The sequence below is a fragment of the Frankliniella occidentalis genome, unplaced genomic scaffold (genome assembly GCF_000697945.3).
Source record: "Frankliniella occidentalis isolate FOCC.00 unplaced genomic scaffold, Focc_3.1 Scaffold2, whole genome shotgun sequence".
Classification (NCBI taxonomy): Eukaryota; Metazoa; Arthropoda; class Insecta; order Thysanoptera; family Thripidae; genus Frankliniella; species Frankliniella occidentalis.
In genome coordinates, this window is record NW_026267132.1 from 3,700,483 (window position 1) to 3,718,269 (window position 17,787).

At 35.9% G+C, this 17,787-nt stretch overlaps 3 protein-coding genes across 6 annotated transcripts; 2 read left to right on the top strand and 1 right to left on the bottom strand.

Moving 5' to 3' along the window:
- Positions 1-21: 21 nt before the first annotated feature.
- Positions 22-3,195, bottom strand: LOC113214042 (BTB/POZ domain-containing protein 1). Of its 2 annotated transcripts, none has more exons than XM_052265326.1 (8): positions 2,939-3,195; positions 2,413-2,686; positions 2,033-2,318; positions 1,791-1,947; positions 1,506-1,684; positions 1,086-1,403; positions 767-1,001; positions 22-669 (listed from the first exon to the last, which is right to left on the bottom strand). In XM_052265326.1, the coding sequence occupies exons 2-8, from the start codon at positions 2,654-2,656 to the stop codon at positions 511-513; spliced, it is 1,578 nt and encodes a 525-aa protein (XP_052121286.1). In that variant the 5' UTR covers positions 2,657-2,686; positions 2,939-3,195; the 3' UTR covers positions 22-510. The 2 variants fall into 2 exon arrangements, with proteins under 2 accessions (XP_052121286.1, XP_026289074.1); XM_026433289.2 differs by having other exon boundaries at positions 2,826-3,195.
- Positions 3,196-3,341: 146 nt separating this feature from the next.
- Positions 3,342-7,089, top strand: LOC113214043 (polycomb group RING finger protein 3). Of its 2 annotated transcripts, none has more exons than XM_026433291.2 (6): positions 3,342-3,499; positions 4,086-4,202; positions 4,301-4,453; positions 4,922-5,064; positions 5,291-5,434; positions 5,528-7,089. In XM_026433291.2, the coding sequence occupies exons 2-6, from the start codon at positions 4,088-4,090 to the stop codon at positions 5,651-5,653; spliced, it is 681 nt and encodes a 226-aa protein (XP_026289076.1). In that variant the 5' UTR covers positions 3,342-3,499; positions 4,086-4,087; the 3' UTR covers positions 5,654-7,089. The 2 variants fall into 2 exon arrangements, with proteins under 2 accessions (XP_026289076.1, XP_026289075.1); XM_026433290.2 differs by having other exon boundaries at positions 3,344-3,499; positions 4,919-5,064.
- Positions 7,090-7,519: 430 nt separating this feature from the next.
- Positions 7,520-17,132, top strand: LOC113214040 (uncharacterized). 2 transcript variants are annotated; one of them, XM_026433288.2, is made up of 13 exons: positions 7,520-7,699; positions 8,597-8,648; positions 8,724-8,883; positions 8,953-9,326; positions 9,413-10,080; positions 10,170-10,396; positions 10,477-10,751; positions 10,832-11,123; positions 11,201-11,441; positions 11,680-11,947; positions 12,031-12,168; positions 12,247-12,426; positions 12,506-17,132. In XM_026433288.2, the coding sequence occupies exons 3-13, from the start codon at positions 8,852-8,854 to the stop codon at positions 12,997-12,999; spliced, it is 3,189 nt and encodes a 1,062-aa protein (XP_026289073.1). In that variant the 5' UTR covers positions 7,520-7,699; positions 8,597-8,648; positions 8,724-8,851; the 3' UTR covers positions 13,000-17,132. The 2 variants fall into 2 exon arrangements, with proteins under 2 accessions (XP_026289073.1, XP_052121272.1); XM_052265312.1 differs by lacking the exon at positions 7,520-7,699 and adding an exon at positions 7,745-7,959.
- The last annotated feature ends 655 nt before the right edge of the window (positions 17,133-17,787 follow it).

Here is a 17,787-nt window from a genome sequence, read left to right on the forward strand (position 1 = left end):
GACAAAAAAGACTTGAAAAAGTCATTTTATGCGATTTATTGTAGGTTATCACTAAACTCTCATGACAGAAATAATATAATACACCTTTTTCCTAATTACTTCTAATCAGTCAAACAAACACTACCTTAAAGGGATAGAGTAAAAGTTCATATATCACATGATTTATCTAACAGCGAGAGACCATTCCTTAGACCTTTCTTAATCAAGTATTCTTACAATTCATCTAAAAAGTACATTTAGTGAGTTTTCCCAAAGGCGCAACTGCCTTTAGCAGTGCACGTTCTAGAAAAGGTGCCTAGTTCAAACTAAAATAACATCTTCTGACCGTGTTTAAAGCATAACTTTACCTACTGATTTTGACTGTAGACATTTCAATTTTGAAACCCTTATTGATAAGGAAAGGTGTAAGATTAAATGAGATCAACTCCAATAACTACTTATGTACAGGCATTATTTTTTAAACTAAAAATATTATGGTTGTATCTGGGAAGATGATAATATTTAGATTGATCATGTGTAAAATATGATTTCAGGTATCTGTCCATCTTCAACAGAAGTCCCATTATTATTTCCAGCAGCATACTGAAATTGAAAGGTAACTTTGCCATCTCCATGGCAGTCCACTGTAACCTTGCGCTGTCCTTTGGTACCATAGTGAGAATCAGGGCCCTGATGAAATGAAACATTTACAGATATTGATTTTAAAGTACACAAGAAAGTAACTAGGTAGGTATGATGTAACACATTTATATTTAAGTGGTATTACCTTAATTGTTGCAGAAGCAGTGTAACTGACATTTGGTTGAATTTCAATGGCATTTTTGAACATTACTCTGAATGTATAATTTGTTCCGTCACATGAGAAGGTGGTGTGATTTGAACCAAGAACACAATTTGAAGTATTCTGGATCAGTTGAAGAGAAACATCATATTCTGCAGGTCCATGAATTGATCCATAGAGTCCAAAGCCAGCAATAAAGATCCTTCTATCCGTCATAAATCTACAATGGAGAACATGTTTGATAGATGGATTAAAAAATCAGAGGTAGATAGATAGATAGTAGAGAGATGGATCCAACACATACCTAATTCTATCGCTTGCACCACTATATCCCCAACGACTTTCAACCTGAGCAAAGCGTGTAACAGTTAACTCTTTCCCGGACATGCAGGAGCGTGGAACATCCAAAAACCCAACAGATGGCTTAGGGTTCACAGTAAAGTAGAGAAAAAGTTGAACGGTTTCACGATCTGTCAGAATTCCCGATTGAGCAGGACCAGATGCAAATTCTTCGACAGTCATGAGTGGAAACCTCACAAGAGAGAGTGCAGAACCTAGGGCTGCTCTCTGATTTTCCCCTGTTACTGGTATGTGACGTCGGAGGCATTCTGCCTCAGCCCACCTTCAAAGTTACAAAAGACCATCAGGGAAATCCTACTTAGATAACTTTTTTACCTTATTACAGGAAAGGATTGCTTTCATGACAGAGGGCCAATAAACATACCTCTGGATAGCTTGAAATAACTTTGACTCCTTTATCCTTAAAGTGTCTCTTTCAAGCACAGCAGTGAGAGTTGAGAGATCTACATCAGGAAATCCATCTGCTGAGAATGCCTCATTAGTATTTTTATCAATGTTGTCAAGACAAAGATTTGCAAGCTGAGGTTCATCAAACAATCTTGCCTAGATGAAAAGAAACGGGAACAATGATAATTTAAGAGTAAAATTAAAGAAAGAGTTAATGACCAAGAATTGACTCTCTGCTTTTATAATCAAACTTTAGTCACACCTGTGTGAGAAGAAGAAATGCATTTTCACTGCATAAATTTCTTTCAAGAAAATCAACACATGCCTTCTCCAAAGCAGGGACAACATATTTTTTGGCAGTATACAATGTTGTCATTACTGTTTCAGGACCTATTTGTACTTCATCAGAGTAAAGAAATCTGAAGAGAAATGTTGATAGATAGATAAATACAATATTTGAGGAAATTGATTAAAGTAACACAAGAGCGGAGCTGCACAACCTACCTCAGCAGTGACAAAAAGGCGGCTGGTTCAATGTCTGGCAAGTCTATTTCATCTCCTTTAGTTGCAAGTGTTCCATTGAACATGGCATCAAAGACTGCACTCCCAACTGACAAAACAAACTTGTGTGCAGGAATCCTTTCTTGTGCTTCCCCACGTCCAACAATAAAATGGACATCAGCCAAAATTTCATTGTTAAACATGAAAGAGAATCTCTCTTTCACTGAAGTTTTAGTGGCTTGCCAGTTATAGTTAGGAGGAAATTTTACTCCAAAATCATTTGCAGCATCTTGTAAACAGTGGACGCAAATAAAGTAATTTTGTTTCCATGTTGATACATGTGTTTTAACTAACAAACAGCAAGAAAAACGACAAAAACATACCTGACTGACAATATAGAGAAGACTGACTTGGCCCCTCTCCAGAAACATTCACCTGCCTCATTGAGACATCTAAACTTAGCATCTCCCAATCATTTCTATGAATGCCAGATGTTCTCTGACTATTTCCCTGCTGACTGCCAAAGTGAGCATTTGCCGCAGGGACCAATCTGTTAGTGGTAGAATCCTCTTCATTGGCACGGGTTACATTGGCTGCAGGAGAATTGACCTCATTGGCCATTTTCATTTTAGTGGGTAGAAAATATATGTGAAGGATCTAGAAATGTTTAAAAAAAAAATTAATGTTCAGTGCAATTAGTCCAACCGCCATAACTGAAACATTTAACCAAGTGGTTTTATGACAGAAGAATACAAACTAAAGAGTCTAAATGCAATAAGCTAGACTGAAATAGTACCTATTATTTTTTTAAGTCATTTGGATGCAAATCAATGAGATGACACTTAAACAATGACAGACTTCTGAAGGCAATCGATACAAGCTGTATTTACGTCACAAAGGAGCATTTACTTTACGGCAAAACTAAACGAAGTATGAATGATAAGTGACGATGGTTTCTTGACAGAAATAATTCGATTCAAACTTGGTTTTTCTTGCTGTGGTGACATGAGCGAAAGAGTTGTTGTTGTCGTTGTTGTTATTACATGATACTATTTACAGCACACGAAAACAATGTGCAAATAGTGTTTCCTGCAAATACAAGCCGGACAAGAGGGGAGAACTTTTCTAGAACATTTAAATTTTAAGTCATACATTTTCAGTGCTGTACATAGACAACTCATGGACAAAGGACAAAGTGTCCATTACAACGCACATCATAACAAGTTTCATTTCACTTTTTTAACAACAATTCATGGAAATCCATTTCTCCTTTGTGTTTTACTAGTTGCCAGCTTTAGCGCCCTCTCTCGGTGAAAGTTTTTTATACAACATCGTCAGCAGCAGCGGCTGACTGGACGACTGCATGTTGTGGTCTGTCAAAACTTTTTTGTTTATATGTATGGATTTCGTCAATATATTCTTGTAATTCCGGAGAACCAGGCCAGATTGACAAGCCTCATCATTCAGAAGGTAACTAGAGTTTTTCATATGCTCAAGAAGGAACTGCTTGCAAACATACCAAAGCTGGACTGCCGAGCGATATCGATTGAAGTGGAAATCACAAGTTTAAAAACTTATTTTGCCTATAAATTCTCATTCTTAGCCGTGCGAGAGTGTAGCCGCTTTTTAATTATTTAATTAATACTCTTGAGATGTTAGACACTCTAATTTTTCGTTCTGTGAATTATTATTTAACCGCAATAAGTGCAACGGATCTCGTAGCGGCCCTTTGTTCTTCGTAACATGCAAAAGTTTTATCTTCACATGAGATACTTCTGTATTATGTATAACTCAGTTTAGGAAAATGTTAAAATCTAATTTGAACTTACCTGCAATACTTTTAATATTAAATGAGCCAACGCAGGTCTTGTGTTACTTGTCAGAGATGTGTCTAACCTCAACTTGTACCACTTTCTATCATGTCAGTCAAAGGTAAAATAAAGTTATTTGCTGCTTCTGTCATTGCTTCTTTTATGCTAGAATTTTCCCTTTATTATCGTTTTGTCTCTCGATCATTTTAATATAATTGTTTTATGAATCGTGCTTTTTGTTTTAGAGATGACTTCAATGGAAAGAAGAATAAAACTTAAGACTTTAAATAGCCATATCACTTGCAAAATTTGCCGGGGTTACTTAGTAGATGCCACAACAGTTACAGAATGCCTACATACATGTGAGTTGTGGATGGTCCTTCATTTAGAGCCAATGAAATGTGAATCAATCTTAATACCACTCTGACTGCTATTTTTTCCTTGTTCTATGTTCATCAAGTTTGCAAAAGCTGCCTTGTCAAACATTTAGAAGAAAACAATACTTGCCCAACATGTACCATTGTCATTCATCAATCACACCCTCTTCAATACATCAGTTTCGATCGAACCATGCAGGATATTGTATACAAGCTTGTCCCTGGATTTCAAGAAAGTAAGTATCTTGTGAAAAAATTCAAAGGGAATTACTAACCCCTATAACCTAATCGAATTCTATCTAATGGATTACATACTACAGCACTAGTTGCAAATAACATACTGATGGTGTTAGTGGTGTAAAAACCCCTATGAGTGTGTCCGAATTCTTCAATGTGTCGACACTTCTCGACACAAGTTGTGTCAAGGAGTGGGGCGGAGTAGCTTGAGCGGCCAATCCGACCAATCACAGCTCACTCAACACTACTCCGCTTCACTCCTCAACACAACTTGTGTCAAGAAGTGTTGACACATTGGAGAATTCGGACGCACTCTATGTGCCTTTGCTTTACTTAAAATCTAATGAGTATTGGGTTTTCGTGTTGGTGATGGAAGCTTCTCGGTACCCAAAAATTGCTTTTAAAGTTCGCTGTCCTGTGTGCAAAATTTTTTGTTTGATGTGGGTTCCAACGTGTTATTTCAGATGAAATCAAACGGGAAAAAGAGTTTTATCGCCTCAGAGATTTGCCCTATCCCAAAGATATACCGAACTTGGGCTCTGAAGCTGAGACAGAAAAACCATCTGCTAATGGTGTTCCTGAGTGTGACTATCATCGCATGGATGAACAGGTATGGTCAATCCTGTTCTATGTAGAATGGGTCATTAAAAAAGATTTTTGACATTGAAAATGTTATGGAAATATGGCCTTGTCAGATAAGAAATTTAATATTTGCTGTTTTCAATTTCAAAACTCAATTTTTTACAACCCCCGTATATTACAGCGTTTGTGGTTTGAATTTCCATTATTGTCATTATTATTATTATAACTTTTATTGTGAATGTTTTCAATTTCAGGTTAACATTGGGCTTGAATGTGCTGCAAGTAATTTGAAGACTTTAAAACGAAGATTTGTTCGAGTTTCATCACATGCAACCATAACTCACTTGAAAAAGTTTATTGCAAAGAAAGTTCTGGATGGCATTGAAAAGTATAGAGATGTAAGTATAACATTTTTGTAAAAAAAAACTCTATTGAAGTCTTCCAAAATTATCAAAACCATTTTATCTTGTCCTTTTAATTTTATTTTTCAGATTGATATTTTATGCAACGACGAATTACTTGGAAAAGATCATACACTTAAATTTGTGTATGTAACGAGATGGAGGTTTCGAGACCCACCTTTGAAGCTTCAGTACCGCCCAAGAATAGACATTTAGTTAAATGTGCTGTAAATATTTTCACAGAATAACATAAGCATTCATCTTCATGTTATCTTGAGATAAATTGCAGAATGTTTTCATGACTGCTTAACAAAATTATTTTTCAAAGTCATACTTGTTCATTCTGTGATGTTTATCTAATGAAGTTCACCTTTCATGTCATTTCGGTATCATTAATCATAATGAATTTGTAATTGCCAAGCAAATCTATGCTTTCAGCTACATTCAGGAAGTTGAATGATCCAAGTTTTATATCTTTTATGTGGTTGTCAATAGGTCTTCATAGATGTATTCGCACATCTCTCTATGAAAGACCTGTCTAACTGAAAAAGTCTGTTCTAATTCTATTAGTCTATTGTTTTCTTTTATGTTGATTATTTCCTTAGAGTTTCATGTTCTTTTCCAATTTGGTTCTCTTATTAATTGCGTGATATGTGAAGTGTTACCATTTCATTTTCCCTCTGCTTTCATATATGTATAATAATTCCAAAACCTCATTGTCTGGATGCGGCTTTTCTGGAGTGTGCAACTTTGGTGAAACATTTCAGTTGTTGATTGATTTTCTCTCTTGACTTTTTTTCTTACTTCATATTGTTTGAATTAATTTGAACACACATTTCTTTGATAGTTTTTCTGACTAGTTTTATTTCCTTGTCAGGTTTAAAATGGCTTTGCATTAGTTGTTTAGGTCAATGGACTGATGATGTTTTTGGACCAATTTCTGTTCTTGCTGTTCAACTTTGTCTCACAGTGTTTATTTGTCGGTTTCCTAATTGGCAAGCCTGTATACAAATTTGAGTGTGTGAAAATACTGTGCTGTAGCTGCTCAGTAGAACAGAATGATCGTAGACTGTTCTTTATCTTATCTATATGAAGTAATGTCTGCTAGAATTGTTTGGATTCAACTGTTTTTCTTTTGTCTCTAGTCTCTGCTCAGATGATAAATGTGTCATCAAATATTTTGTGGAGAAACCTTGATTTCATTAATTGCTTGATTATAAGGAAAATCTTTGGAAGGTTCTGTTGGTTGTGTTCAAATTTCCAATTGTTTATCATCAGTTAATTTTTATCCATTTTGATGGATGAGTATTAGTTGTTTATCATTTCACTCTCACATGTCATTTATCATTTTATTTGTTGCAGAAGACAAAGTCTGTGCGTGTGCTATTCAATTTTTTTTAGAAAGTAGTGAATTATTGTGATATTACCCCAAATTGATGAACAGGGAACTCAAATGCATTTTCTATTTTTATCATCAAAGTTTAAGTTATTTCACAAGAGATTCTTGTTCTTGTTTAAGTAATTTTTTTTTTTGTTTTTAAGTAATTATTTGAAGGTTTATGTAGCTCTATTGATGTAAATGTACGGTTTCATCTAATAAGCTAATTTATTTACAATCATGAGTATGTAAATAAAATCCCTCTGGTTAATTATGTTTTGAAATTTTTATTATACCTGAACAGATTTTACACTTCTTTACATGCGTCATCATAATCATAAGAAAGTAAAACAGTACAAATAACATAAACTATTAGTGTCGTCAATAGTCGTTCTCCTCTTTTTTTCCTAGTCATCAAAAATTCATGTATTAAAGAACTTCATTGCATCACCGATTTTTAATTGACTTTTCAACTTTTTTTCTTTCTATGTTTATTTACATTTCCCTTCTAAATTCACACCAGCAGGTTATTAAACCTCGTTACACCAAAATTTATTTTGGACTGCTGATAAAGTTTAAGTGTTGCTCGTAGAATTGTAATGTAGGCAATAAAGTTCATTGATAAAGTCATTGAAATAATCAGGGAGAGTACAGATTACATTTGAGCGTCCTTATGTCTCCCTCGGAAGATGATAGCGTAGTAGCTTCTTTATTTTCTACGGGTGGCTGCACTGTGTAGGCGCAACATTATTTTCGACAAAAAGAATTTTCCAATAATCCTGCATTATTTCAGGATATCATACAAATTTCTCAGCCCCGAGACTTATTGTTTTGTTTACAAATATTGAAGGCAGGTGTACACTCCATTTACAACTTGATGTTAGGTACGTTATCGTGTGAAAAGATGATTATTGACCGACCTTCGTCTATGCTTGAAGCCTGAAACTTGTTCAAAAAACTTGTTTTTCATTAGTTGATCTCTTGCATGAAACTTTTTTTCCCCGCATTTTATTATTATTTTGCGATCCATTCGAATTTACAACTCTATAATCATATTCAGTACATTTCCTTAAGTGCCGGACGTTTGTTATGACGATGATTTTACTGATGACCTAACCTTACATTTATGTCCTAAAGCCTAAAAGTATATCTCATTCTTCTGTCATAATTGACTCATTCTTGGTCTTGTTTTAATTCTTCTACTCAAGACTTTGACCTGTTGTCTTTACCCTAGTGTCAGCCGGGTCATTGTTTTTCTTTGTGTCGCTCTTGCGAAGTTATACAAATACACTTTTCTATGAATACTGCTTTTTTTGTTGCTACATTTGTTTTCACGTTCTTGAAGCTTAGTTTTTCTGGTCAGCTACTTTAATTTGAAGTAGTGATTATGTATCCTCTTTTCAATGTAGTTAGTGCATTTCTATTACAAATTGACAACTCTGCTTCTGACACCTAACCTTATATCATCTTGTATGCTCTTCCAAGCTTAAGTAGTTATCTTTGTTGTACTGTTAAACAGTATGCCTCTTCAAGTTTTTAATTCTGCAAATTTTATCACAAATATTTGAATCTTAATGAAAATCTGGTGTCTTTTAAGTTTTTGCGACATCTCTCACTTGGTTTATTTGGCTCGGAAACCATAATTTTACTCTAAAATTTGGGATATTCGACCGAGTAAAATTTATATTTACTTGATACAGTTAAAAATCACTTGTTGCTGATGTATCTAACCAAAATGTCTTCCTCTAATTTAAATTACTGTGAATTATTTTTTGTTTTAGTTTCCCTAATGCTTCAGAGAACTTGAAGCTACTCCAATGAAATAATATCAAGGTATAAAAATCAATCTTACTGTCATATTGTATATTCCTTTGATGTCTTTATTATAAACAGCTTTCTTTGTTGTAGGGACATGGATTTTATTGGGCTTGATTGCTACACATTGCAGCCAGATGAAAAAGTTCTGAGTTCTGTGTGTGAGCATCTTAGGAGTTTCTTCTCATTCTATAAAATGGTCCAAGAATGAAATAACGGTCATGTTTAATCCAGGTGTTAGTGGAAACGCCAGGTTGGTAATTCACTCATATATCAAATTAAATAATTTGTGCGAAATTGTGCTCATTAGAATTTGCAACAGGGTCAACGGCCATGTGACTGGACTATCAGGAAACCATGACCGGAAAAGAAAAGGGAAACTTCCTGGATCTTACACATCTAGCCAAGTGCAGACATCCGCCTCATCATCACGTGTGTCAAATTTACCAAGATCCAACTCCTGCAATGGCCAGTTAAAATTTGCCGATAGGTTGAAAGGTCTCAGGGGATTACTTCTTAGTAATGGTGATGAGGCTCACCAGAATCGTGAAGAAAATTCAGATTTAAGTGACCTAGAAGATCCCTACACATTTAATGAGCCAGAACCTGTTAGAAAAAATGCAACACCTGCCACAACAACCAAAACTGTTTCCAAGACTACTCCAAGAAGTGTTATGAAAAGTAGAATTGATAAAGGTATAATGTTTCTTACAATCTTACTATGTATGTTAATGTTAGAACTATGGTTGGCTAATGTCTACTGTTTAATTCCTAACTTGCAGGAACCAGCAACAGTTCTGAGCCCACTGGTTTGAATATGACACGTCTTTATCCTGCTTTTTTTGAGCCCAACTCTTCCCAATTACCATCCTCCACAAATTCAAGTAGTTCATCCAAAACAACTCTTGCGTCTCTCTTAGAATCATCTACATCTGATGATGTACCCACTAAAAGAAATGATTTTGAACGATCCTTCTCTTCTTTTTCTGCTAAGGATTTGAACTGCTTTCCTAATTTAACAAGTCCACCCCCACCTGAGCAGCCATCTCCATCAGTTGCGCCCAGTACTAAGATTTCACCAGTTAAACATGGCATGCCAACCACACCCCAGAGAGAGAGCAATAAGCTTGCTGCTCTCTTTAGTCCTACTTATCTCAACAGTATACGCAATGATAAGAGTAAAATTAGGAAGATCTCAAACCCTAGGAATCAAACTCGTGAAAAGATAATTCCACGTGTCTTACCTTGTGATAGGAGAGCACCTAAAGAGGTAACTATTAAATCCTCTGTTGCACCTACTGTGGAAAATAAAAAGCCAGAAGAAGCATCCAAGACCACTTTAAGTCGGCTTCAAGACAAAATTGCTCGCAAAATGGTTATGGGCAAGCATCAAAGGAAATTGGCATCAAAACCTGGCAATGAAATCCCTCAAAGGAGACATAGTGTTAATGTATGTATAAGTTCTACAGATTTGCTTATTTTTCCTACTATTTTTAAAGTTCCTCCATGAAGTATTATCAATCCCTTTCTTATTTACAGGATATGCCCATTAAAAAGGAAAGAAGCCTTCTTGAAGAACAACTGCTCAGTAACAAACCCATAAATCAAATAAAGAAGGAAGATCCAGGACTAAGTTTAAGCTTATCTGCAGGGCTGACTCCTCCACCAGCTGCTACTACTCGTGTTCCAGGTGTTAATGGACCGCTCACATATAGTGTTGCAAAGAGTTCGTCTAACATTCAACGTTCCAGTGGAAACTCATCTAGGTTTGTTTTCTTGTGTTGCTTGGTATATAATTACTCATCGTGAGTGAATGAAATCAGAGCAAGTATCTATTCAATTTTAGGAAAGAAAAACCTCATGCAACTTATGGAGGTCAGAAGTCATCGAAATCCACACCAAATTCAAATGCATTATCTCAGGTACCTGCCAAGAGTAGTTCAGTTCGTCAGGGTTTGAACGGCTCAATGACACCTGTTTTTGTCAAGAGTGAAGTCCATAGGTCTCATAAGAGACCCAGAACCAAATTAGATCTTGCAGGTGACGCATTAAAACACGAATCATTGCAGAGGCTACATAGCCGAAAAGAGCCAAAGTATGATGTCTTTTCGCGAACAAATGGTGAGAAAGGGGATTTCTTTTCACTCAGTGCAGTTGTTTAACTATAAAAGTTAATGAATGGGCTTCTTCTTCCTCTTTAGTGATTGAAACTGACAGTGATGACAGTGATTTGGAAGAGGGTCTTGTGTATCAGAAACACTGGTTTAGTGGTTGGATGGAAGCAGGATCTGGTTTGGCCTCGGAAGAAAGGAGGGAAAACAGATTATTACAAATACGTGCTGAATTCCGGCGGAAACTTAATCAAGTCTGGGGAGCTAGACGTGATCCTGGTGTGTCTTCACTACCAAAGTGTGTTGTTGATTCAGCTTTGAGTAAACCAAGTCAAACAGCAGTTCTCCTTTCCCCAAATCAGCGTTGGCACAGAACTGGAAGGTAGGAAGTAGCTTTGTTTAACATGAACATATGGTTGTTTTCCCTATACCAGTAATGTAAAGAAAATATATTTTTAGGTCGAAGTTGTCAATGTTGGTGCCAAAGCAATGCGTGTTTGGAAAACAAGGGGAAGGGGAGGTATGTACTTCACCTGCTCTCCCTTGTGCACATCATTGTGTAAGGCACATCACCTACAATGTGGAGCAATTGTTATTTGAACATTGCACCGCTAAATTTTCTGACAACACTCAGTGTTGTGTGCCGGTGTTTGATTCAAGCCATGAGCTACCTCTCTGTTCAGAGCATGCACGTAAATTGGTAAGGCCCTTCTTATCTTTCTATTTTTCTATTGTTGAGGAGTGTTATCCAGAAGTCTAATTGAAAATTAGATTATACAAAATATGATCCTGAGTTAAATCTCAAAGATGTTAATTAGTTGTGTAGCATTTTACTTGGTATCACAATTCATACAATCGCATTTTTCTAGGTGTTTTTCTGCACTCTATCTATAGTTCCCATTTCCATTGATTTTGCATATTTTTTTGTTACATCTTAGGATGATTACAACCGTCAGTCTCAAGTGGTGAAACCCAAGCGAGTTCGCAAGAAATCAAAGCCATCAGCAATGACAAGGTCCACGAAACGTAATAAAAAGAAAAAGCAAAAGCCCTCTCTCAGCAGCCAGCCCTCACCACTGCCACCACCAACATCGCCTGTCTCATTGACTAGTAATGTTCCAACAGTCCAAGCTCAGGCCAGGATCCAGCGTTCACAATCCCTCCCTGTTGATTCCTTGTCTCGCAGAGATTCAGAGGACTTCATAGGTAAATTACAATTACAGGGCATCTCATATTTTTGTCCTTTCCATAATTTACATTGTGTATTCAATGCATATTTATTGGCTTAGATGGAAATCTAGGAATAGTTACACCAACATCACCTGCAGAAAGTACAGAAATATTTGTCACTGATGAGACATATGGAAGATTGAATGAGACCCAACTGAATGTTAATGACCTCAATGGAGTTGGGGAAACTATTGTTGGTAAGTGGCATAGCAAACTTCCCTTTTAAATCCCTTGATCAAAATCTGTTGTGTAACTTTCATGTTTTACTGTATCAGATGTCGCTGATGTTCCTGATGTTGATGTAGAGGAGGAAGCCCTTGAGCTTGTTGCTGAGCTACCTGAATTGACAGATGCAGGTGACCTTGGGCAGCAGGATGGTAGCTTACTTGAAGGACATGACCTCACCAATGTATTAAATGAAATTCCCACAATAGCATTTACAGATTTGTTCGGAGGTAATCCCAAATCTTTACCAATGTATGATTCTTTACATTCTGTATAATATATTGACACTAAATTGTGTTCTGTTTGCAGAAGAGGATAAGGACATGGAGCCTACAAGAGAAGAAACAGAGGAATTGGAAAGGGCTCTGGCTGCAGTTGACAAGGATGTCAAATCCCTGCAAAATATGGGCAGCCAGATACTTTTAGACTACAAAGCTCAGGACTTACTGCAGACGTCTGAAGCCCAAGCACAGGCACAGGTGTTCCTTGAGGTTGATAAGCTCTCGCCGTCACAGGGGTTATTAGATATAGACAAATTACAAGCTCAGGGGCTCTTTGATGTGAAGAATCAGGGTCTTTTAGATAACCTCTTAGATGATCAGACACTTGTACAAACATTAACACAACTTCCTGCTGATTTGCCTAGTAGTAGTTCCAACCTAGTTTATTATCACAATGGTTACACAATAAATGGTGGGGGGATGGAGAAAAACCTTTGTGTAGCTAATGGTAGTTCTGGTTCAATTTATCAGGCTCCAGGCATAGTCGGTGTTCAATTACCCACGCAGACTAATCTTCACTGACAAGCTATTTTATTAGTTGGCTGATTATATGCAGGTTGCTACTTATAGATAATCTTAATCTATCTAAGTAGAGATGGTGGGCCAGTCTATTACTATCTTGTCCTACCTACATATATCAGGTTCATTCTTGTCTGTTTATTGTGCATTTTTATAAATGTAGTTGTCGACTAATGTTAATGTATTTTTTTTAAATTGTGGTTTAAGATGCTTTTTTAAGGCAGAATATGCTGCAGTTTGACCAATTGCTTGTTACTGTATTTTCTCTTGACAGTCATTATATATCCCTTCAAATATTGACAAAACACAGCTGCTGGGAATTACATATTTTAAGTTTTAAGAAAAGTAAAGATTGTGATTTTGCTCTGGCAGCTATGTTGCGTAATGCTATAGAAATGAATGTCTTAGGTAATATTTATCCTAATCAGATATGTACAAGAATCTCAGAAAAAATCTGGAAGAGATAGTGAGGTTGATCCTCCTAATTGGAAATGTTTCAAAGTATTTTGCGTTTTTGGATGTTAATATTGTCAGAAACTTCAAAACGTATCTGCTTTACAGTCCATTTCCATCAGATTTGGTCAATATCAAAGTATCTGTCTAGGTCACTTAAAAGTTTTAATAAGAAAATTATTCTGGTTAAAAAATGATTTGCAGCTGTCACTTTAAAGAACCCTTTATGAGGTAGTGTTGCACTGCAAGCAAAGAGGCCATAGCGGAAACTTAGTTTGTACAAACCATTTTTGTGATCATGAGGCTTTACCTAATATTGGATGATGTGACATATAAAAATTTACGCCATTATCCATTATGACCACAGAGAAAACTATTGAAAATGTCAGGATATGATAAAAAAACGTCGCTCATATGGTAAGTGTAAAGAAAAAGTTCTGCTTTTTTATGTGCAATGGATTATTTAAAGAGGCCTACTTAGTTATGAGAATACACATGTGTACTTGAAAATAGCGTGAATTCTGACTGATGTTTGTTTTTAAATGAGCAAGTTCAGGCATAGTTTCATCCATGCGTTTCCACTGTCCCTGTAATTCATGTTTTGCAATTGTATTCCCTTTCATTGGATGTTTTCTGCATGTGTAGGTTTTTCCATAATATGACTTGTTTGTCATTAATAAGTGGAATGATTTGTGAGCAGTAACATTGCCTTGCAAAACTTGTGTGTTTTGAGAAATATTTGCAATTTAGTCACTCAATGCCTACCTCTGCATTTTATAGAATAGTTGTTGCCTGTTGTAAGCAGGTTCTTATTTGCAGTATTTAAAAAGCTCTTTTATGAATGTCATAATTTGTAATGGCTGTGGGCAGCTCCTCAGTTAGTAAAACAAGAGAAAATGAAGAATAATGGCTTCTCCCTCACTATTATTTTCCCACTCTTAGAATCAATGCATTTTTAATTTAGTAAATTTCAACAGTTGTAAGCTCTATGGAAAAAGGCTTAGCTAACATTTAGCTAATTGTTAATTGGTACATTGTGGTCTAGAGATGTTTTTGTCTCTAGACTTAAATTTCTTTGTCACAGGCAACTCGTGGAACTCATTTTGATGCCATATAATTGTGGGAGATTGAAAAGAAAGGTCATCATTTATCTATTCCAAACTTAAGACATAAAAGCAAAGTGTTTTTCTTAGAAAAATGAGTGCAAGTATTGCACAACATTTTATGCAACTAAAAACACTGCATTTGAAAAAAAAACATGTTCAGAGAATCTGAATGCTCAAACTTAAATGCAAACAGGAACTACTGCCAAATCCATTTTTTTCTAATCCATGTTTACTATTATGTTGTGAAAGACTGTTATACGTTATACTTGCTATACTTGCTAGTTCATGTGTTTCACCAATAAAGTAGGTCGGTGCCCATCGAATTCTAGTAAAATGTAGGATCAAGTATGAATATATTACATAAAGGTATGTAGAAAAGAAAGGCACAGTAGAAATGTGGGAGGAAGGTGGCAATACACTTTAGCATTGTTACACTAGATGAATGCATAAGCAAATCAAATGTTATTTTACCTAGTACAAATTTACTTACATCAGGCCCATCTAAAATAAAGAAAGAGTCTTCTTTGGTATAAGTAATGCGTCCGGTGAATTTCCTCATTTTGTTATAAGTTTCAGTTGCAATCCGTCATCTGTCAGTGTGCATAGTATGTAATGTATTTTTTCTAATGAGTTGTGTGACTGCAAATCTAATTAAAAAACATAATTTTGTCAGGTTATCTTTAGTATGGTCAGCTTGTATATTTTCATTACATTGTTTTCTCTTTTATTAACCCTGATTAGATGAAGTGTTTTTCAGCAAACGATTTTTGAGGAACAAAATGTATGACATAGAATGCTAAAACTTGATACATCTATTATTATTACTTTGTTATCAGGAACAGACAACAAAATTGGATCATTCTACATAAATGTGCTTTTTGTACTTTACTGTTTAGAAATTACAAAAACTGTATCAACCTATTCCCTATTCATGGTCTGTGCTCTGTGTTGTTCTTTTGATGCTTGTTCCTGATATTCATGACAGACTGTGTTATTTAGTTTTTAAGCACAAATGCTAATGTGTAACAATAAGATCAAATTTGATGTATTTAGAATCCTTTATTCGATTATTATAAAAATAGCCCATGTATAGTGTACATATTTGGCATTCATGTTTGCGTGTAAGTAACAATTTCTTCTTCTGGAGGAGAGCAACTTTTAGCTAAGATTTAATGTTTAATTTTATCTGTGATCTTGTTTTCTTTTCGTTTAGTTACTATCTTGTACTTTGTATCCTTATCTGAATAGTTTCTCTACAGTAAATATTTCCTTATAGTAATTTGGTATTTGCCATTGACTCGGTTAGTAGGTTGTATGCTCCATTTGCTATTATTCGCTCAAAATCATTATAAATTTTGTACAGTTTCTGGAATTTCTGATTGTTATATTACTTCATATGGGCACCAGCAGCTATAATGCTGAAGACCTTTTCTTTTCTCTTGACTCACACTTGAATTTTCCTATCTGAATTTGAATTGAACACAAGTACCTGTAAATAGTTGACTTATTGCAAAAATATGAGTGGTCCTGTTTTGGTTCATATTTTGTGTTTTGGTGATCAACAGGCAACTTTTCTTAATTTTTTGAAAAAAGGATTTGTGCTTTTCCCCCATACATTTTAGCCACTGTTTTTTTTTCCCCCTAGAAAAAAACAAAACAAAAATATCTTCAGACTCTTCTTAGTATGGGCAATTGTTTATAGCTGGAAGTTTGTCAATAGATCTTGAGATGCAAATACCATATGGTCAACATATCATGAGCACTAAGTCCTTTTTTTTTTTCATTTTCATGACATTTCAGTAGTTTCAGTCATTTAAAAAAGTTATGTACCTGTTAATTATAGAGTCCCATTAAATATTGTACTTACTTACGAAATGGTGCATATTGCATATTTGTTCGTACTTTGGAATTGCTTTAAGGCAGAAGAAATAATTGTAAATAAAAACCTGGATAGTATTAGGCATTTGTATTTGTGCTTGTCAATAGTTCTACTATTTTGATGATTATTATTACTGTTATTGTTGCTATTACTACCATTACTACTTCTATAGCTATTATACTTACTCACTTTTCATTATAGGGATGGATAGCATTGAACAAATAGATATAAATACAATATAAATATATACTTACCAAAAAAATCTGTTCCTAAAGCTTGCTAATATTGTTTGCTCTTAGACGTCACCCTTATGTTACCCTTCGGTTTCTCATTTTCCTCAAGTTGACCAATTCATACTAAGTTTTCCGTTATCGCATAGTGGTTTCATAAATAGGGCTCACTTGATTGTTGCCCTTAGACCTGTTTCATTTACAGTTCTCAATATTAAACTCTCAATTGTCTATACTATCATTAAATTTCTCCTCTTACTAAGAACACCTGACTTCATAGCTCTTCCATTTGAATAGTTCTGAGGAAATGCTACATGTTTTCATCTCCAAATTACTTGTGTACTACGTGAAGGCATTGTGTGAAAGTATACTTTGCCCTGATATTGTTTGTTCCCGTATGGACCTAAGTTCTAGTTTGTGTGGCTTTGTGTGAATGATCATAAAGTATCTAATATGACTATTTATTAATCCCATGAGTTTTCTTTAGCCTTATTGATCTTGTCACATGTCAAAATTAAGTCGTTTTGCCTGTGCATTCAGTCAATGCAAATTCTTTCATCATCTCTAAACTTGCAGACTTGTTGGGGCAGTAGTGGCCATGGCGCCTCACTGTACCTGGCCCTTAGAAAACAAAATTTAGAAATTTGAAGGTCTTAGTTTAGTTCAGGCTTTCTTTCTTCTCAACTTTTGAAAATTGACCTTTTTGTGAGGCGGTGGATAGGACATGTTTGAGTGCATGTTTGAGTTTTGAAACACACCAAGTCACGTCGCAAACAAGTGTATCATGCTCATGGGCGCGCGGGGGGCTTCCCCCGTCCGGGAGCGGGTGGAGCCACAGCCACGTGCTTCTCAGTGTACATAACACGACAACTCTTCGGGAGGAGGGGCCAGGGAGTATAGTTTGTTCAGTTGACGCGTGGAGAAGTGAAGTGGCGATAAAACGAGGGGGGGGGGTCCCTCTGGTAGAGACGCAGTCTTGGAGATTGTCTAAGTACTGAGGTCCTTTTCAAGTCCATCCCACGCGGCCCGCGTGTCCTCTGCCCATGTGTCTGGCTGGTGTACCCTCTCCCCCTTGACGGGGGTGGGATGGGATGGTCACCGGAGGGGTGGGTATGGAGGGGGA

Bases quoted from the DNA above. Each gene is read 5' to 3' on its own strand.
- LOC113214042 (XM_052265326.1), bottom strand. From the start codon at position 2,656: ATGAAAATGGCCAATGAGGTCAATTCTCCTGCAGCCAATGTAACCCGT. The intron at 2,319-2,412 runs GTATGTTTTTGT...ACTGTTTACAAG, and splicing joins TTCTCTATATTGTCAGTCAG to ATGCTGCAAATGATTTTGGA. The intron at 1,685-1,790 runs GTGTGACTAAAG...CTTTTCATCTAG, and splicing joins CATTTCTTCTTCTCACACAG to GCAAGATTGTTTGATGAACC.
- LOC113214043 (XM_026433290.2), top strand. From the start codon at position 4,088: ATGACTTCAATGGAAAGAAGAATAAAACTTAAGACTTTAAATAGCCAT. The intron at 4,203-4,300 runs GTGAGTTGTGGA...ATGTTCATCAAG, and splicing joins TACAGAATGCCTACATACAT to TTTGCAAAAGCTGCCTTGTC. The intron at 5,065-5,290 runs GTATGGTCAATC...TTTCAATTTCAG, and splicing joins ATCATCGCATGGATGAACAG to GTTAACATTGGGCTTGAATG.
- LOC113214040 (XM_026433288.2), top strand. From the start codon at position 8,852: ATGTTTAATCCAGGTGTTAGTGGAAACGCCAG. The intron at 10,081-10,169 runs GTATGTATAAGT...TCTTATTTACAG, and splicing joins AAAGGAGACATAGTGTTAAT to GATATGCCCATTAAAAAGGA. The intron at 11,124-11,200 runs GTAGGAAGTAGC...ATATATTTTTAG, and splicing joins CGTTGGCACAGAACTGGAAG to GTCGAAGTTGTCAATGTTGG.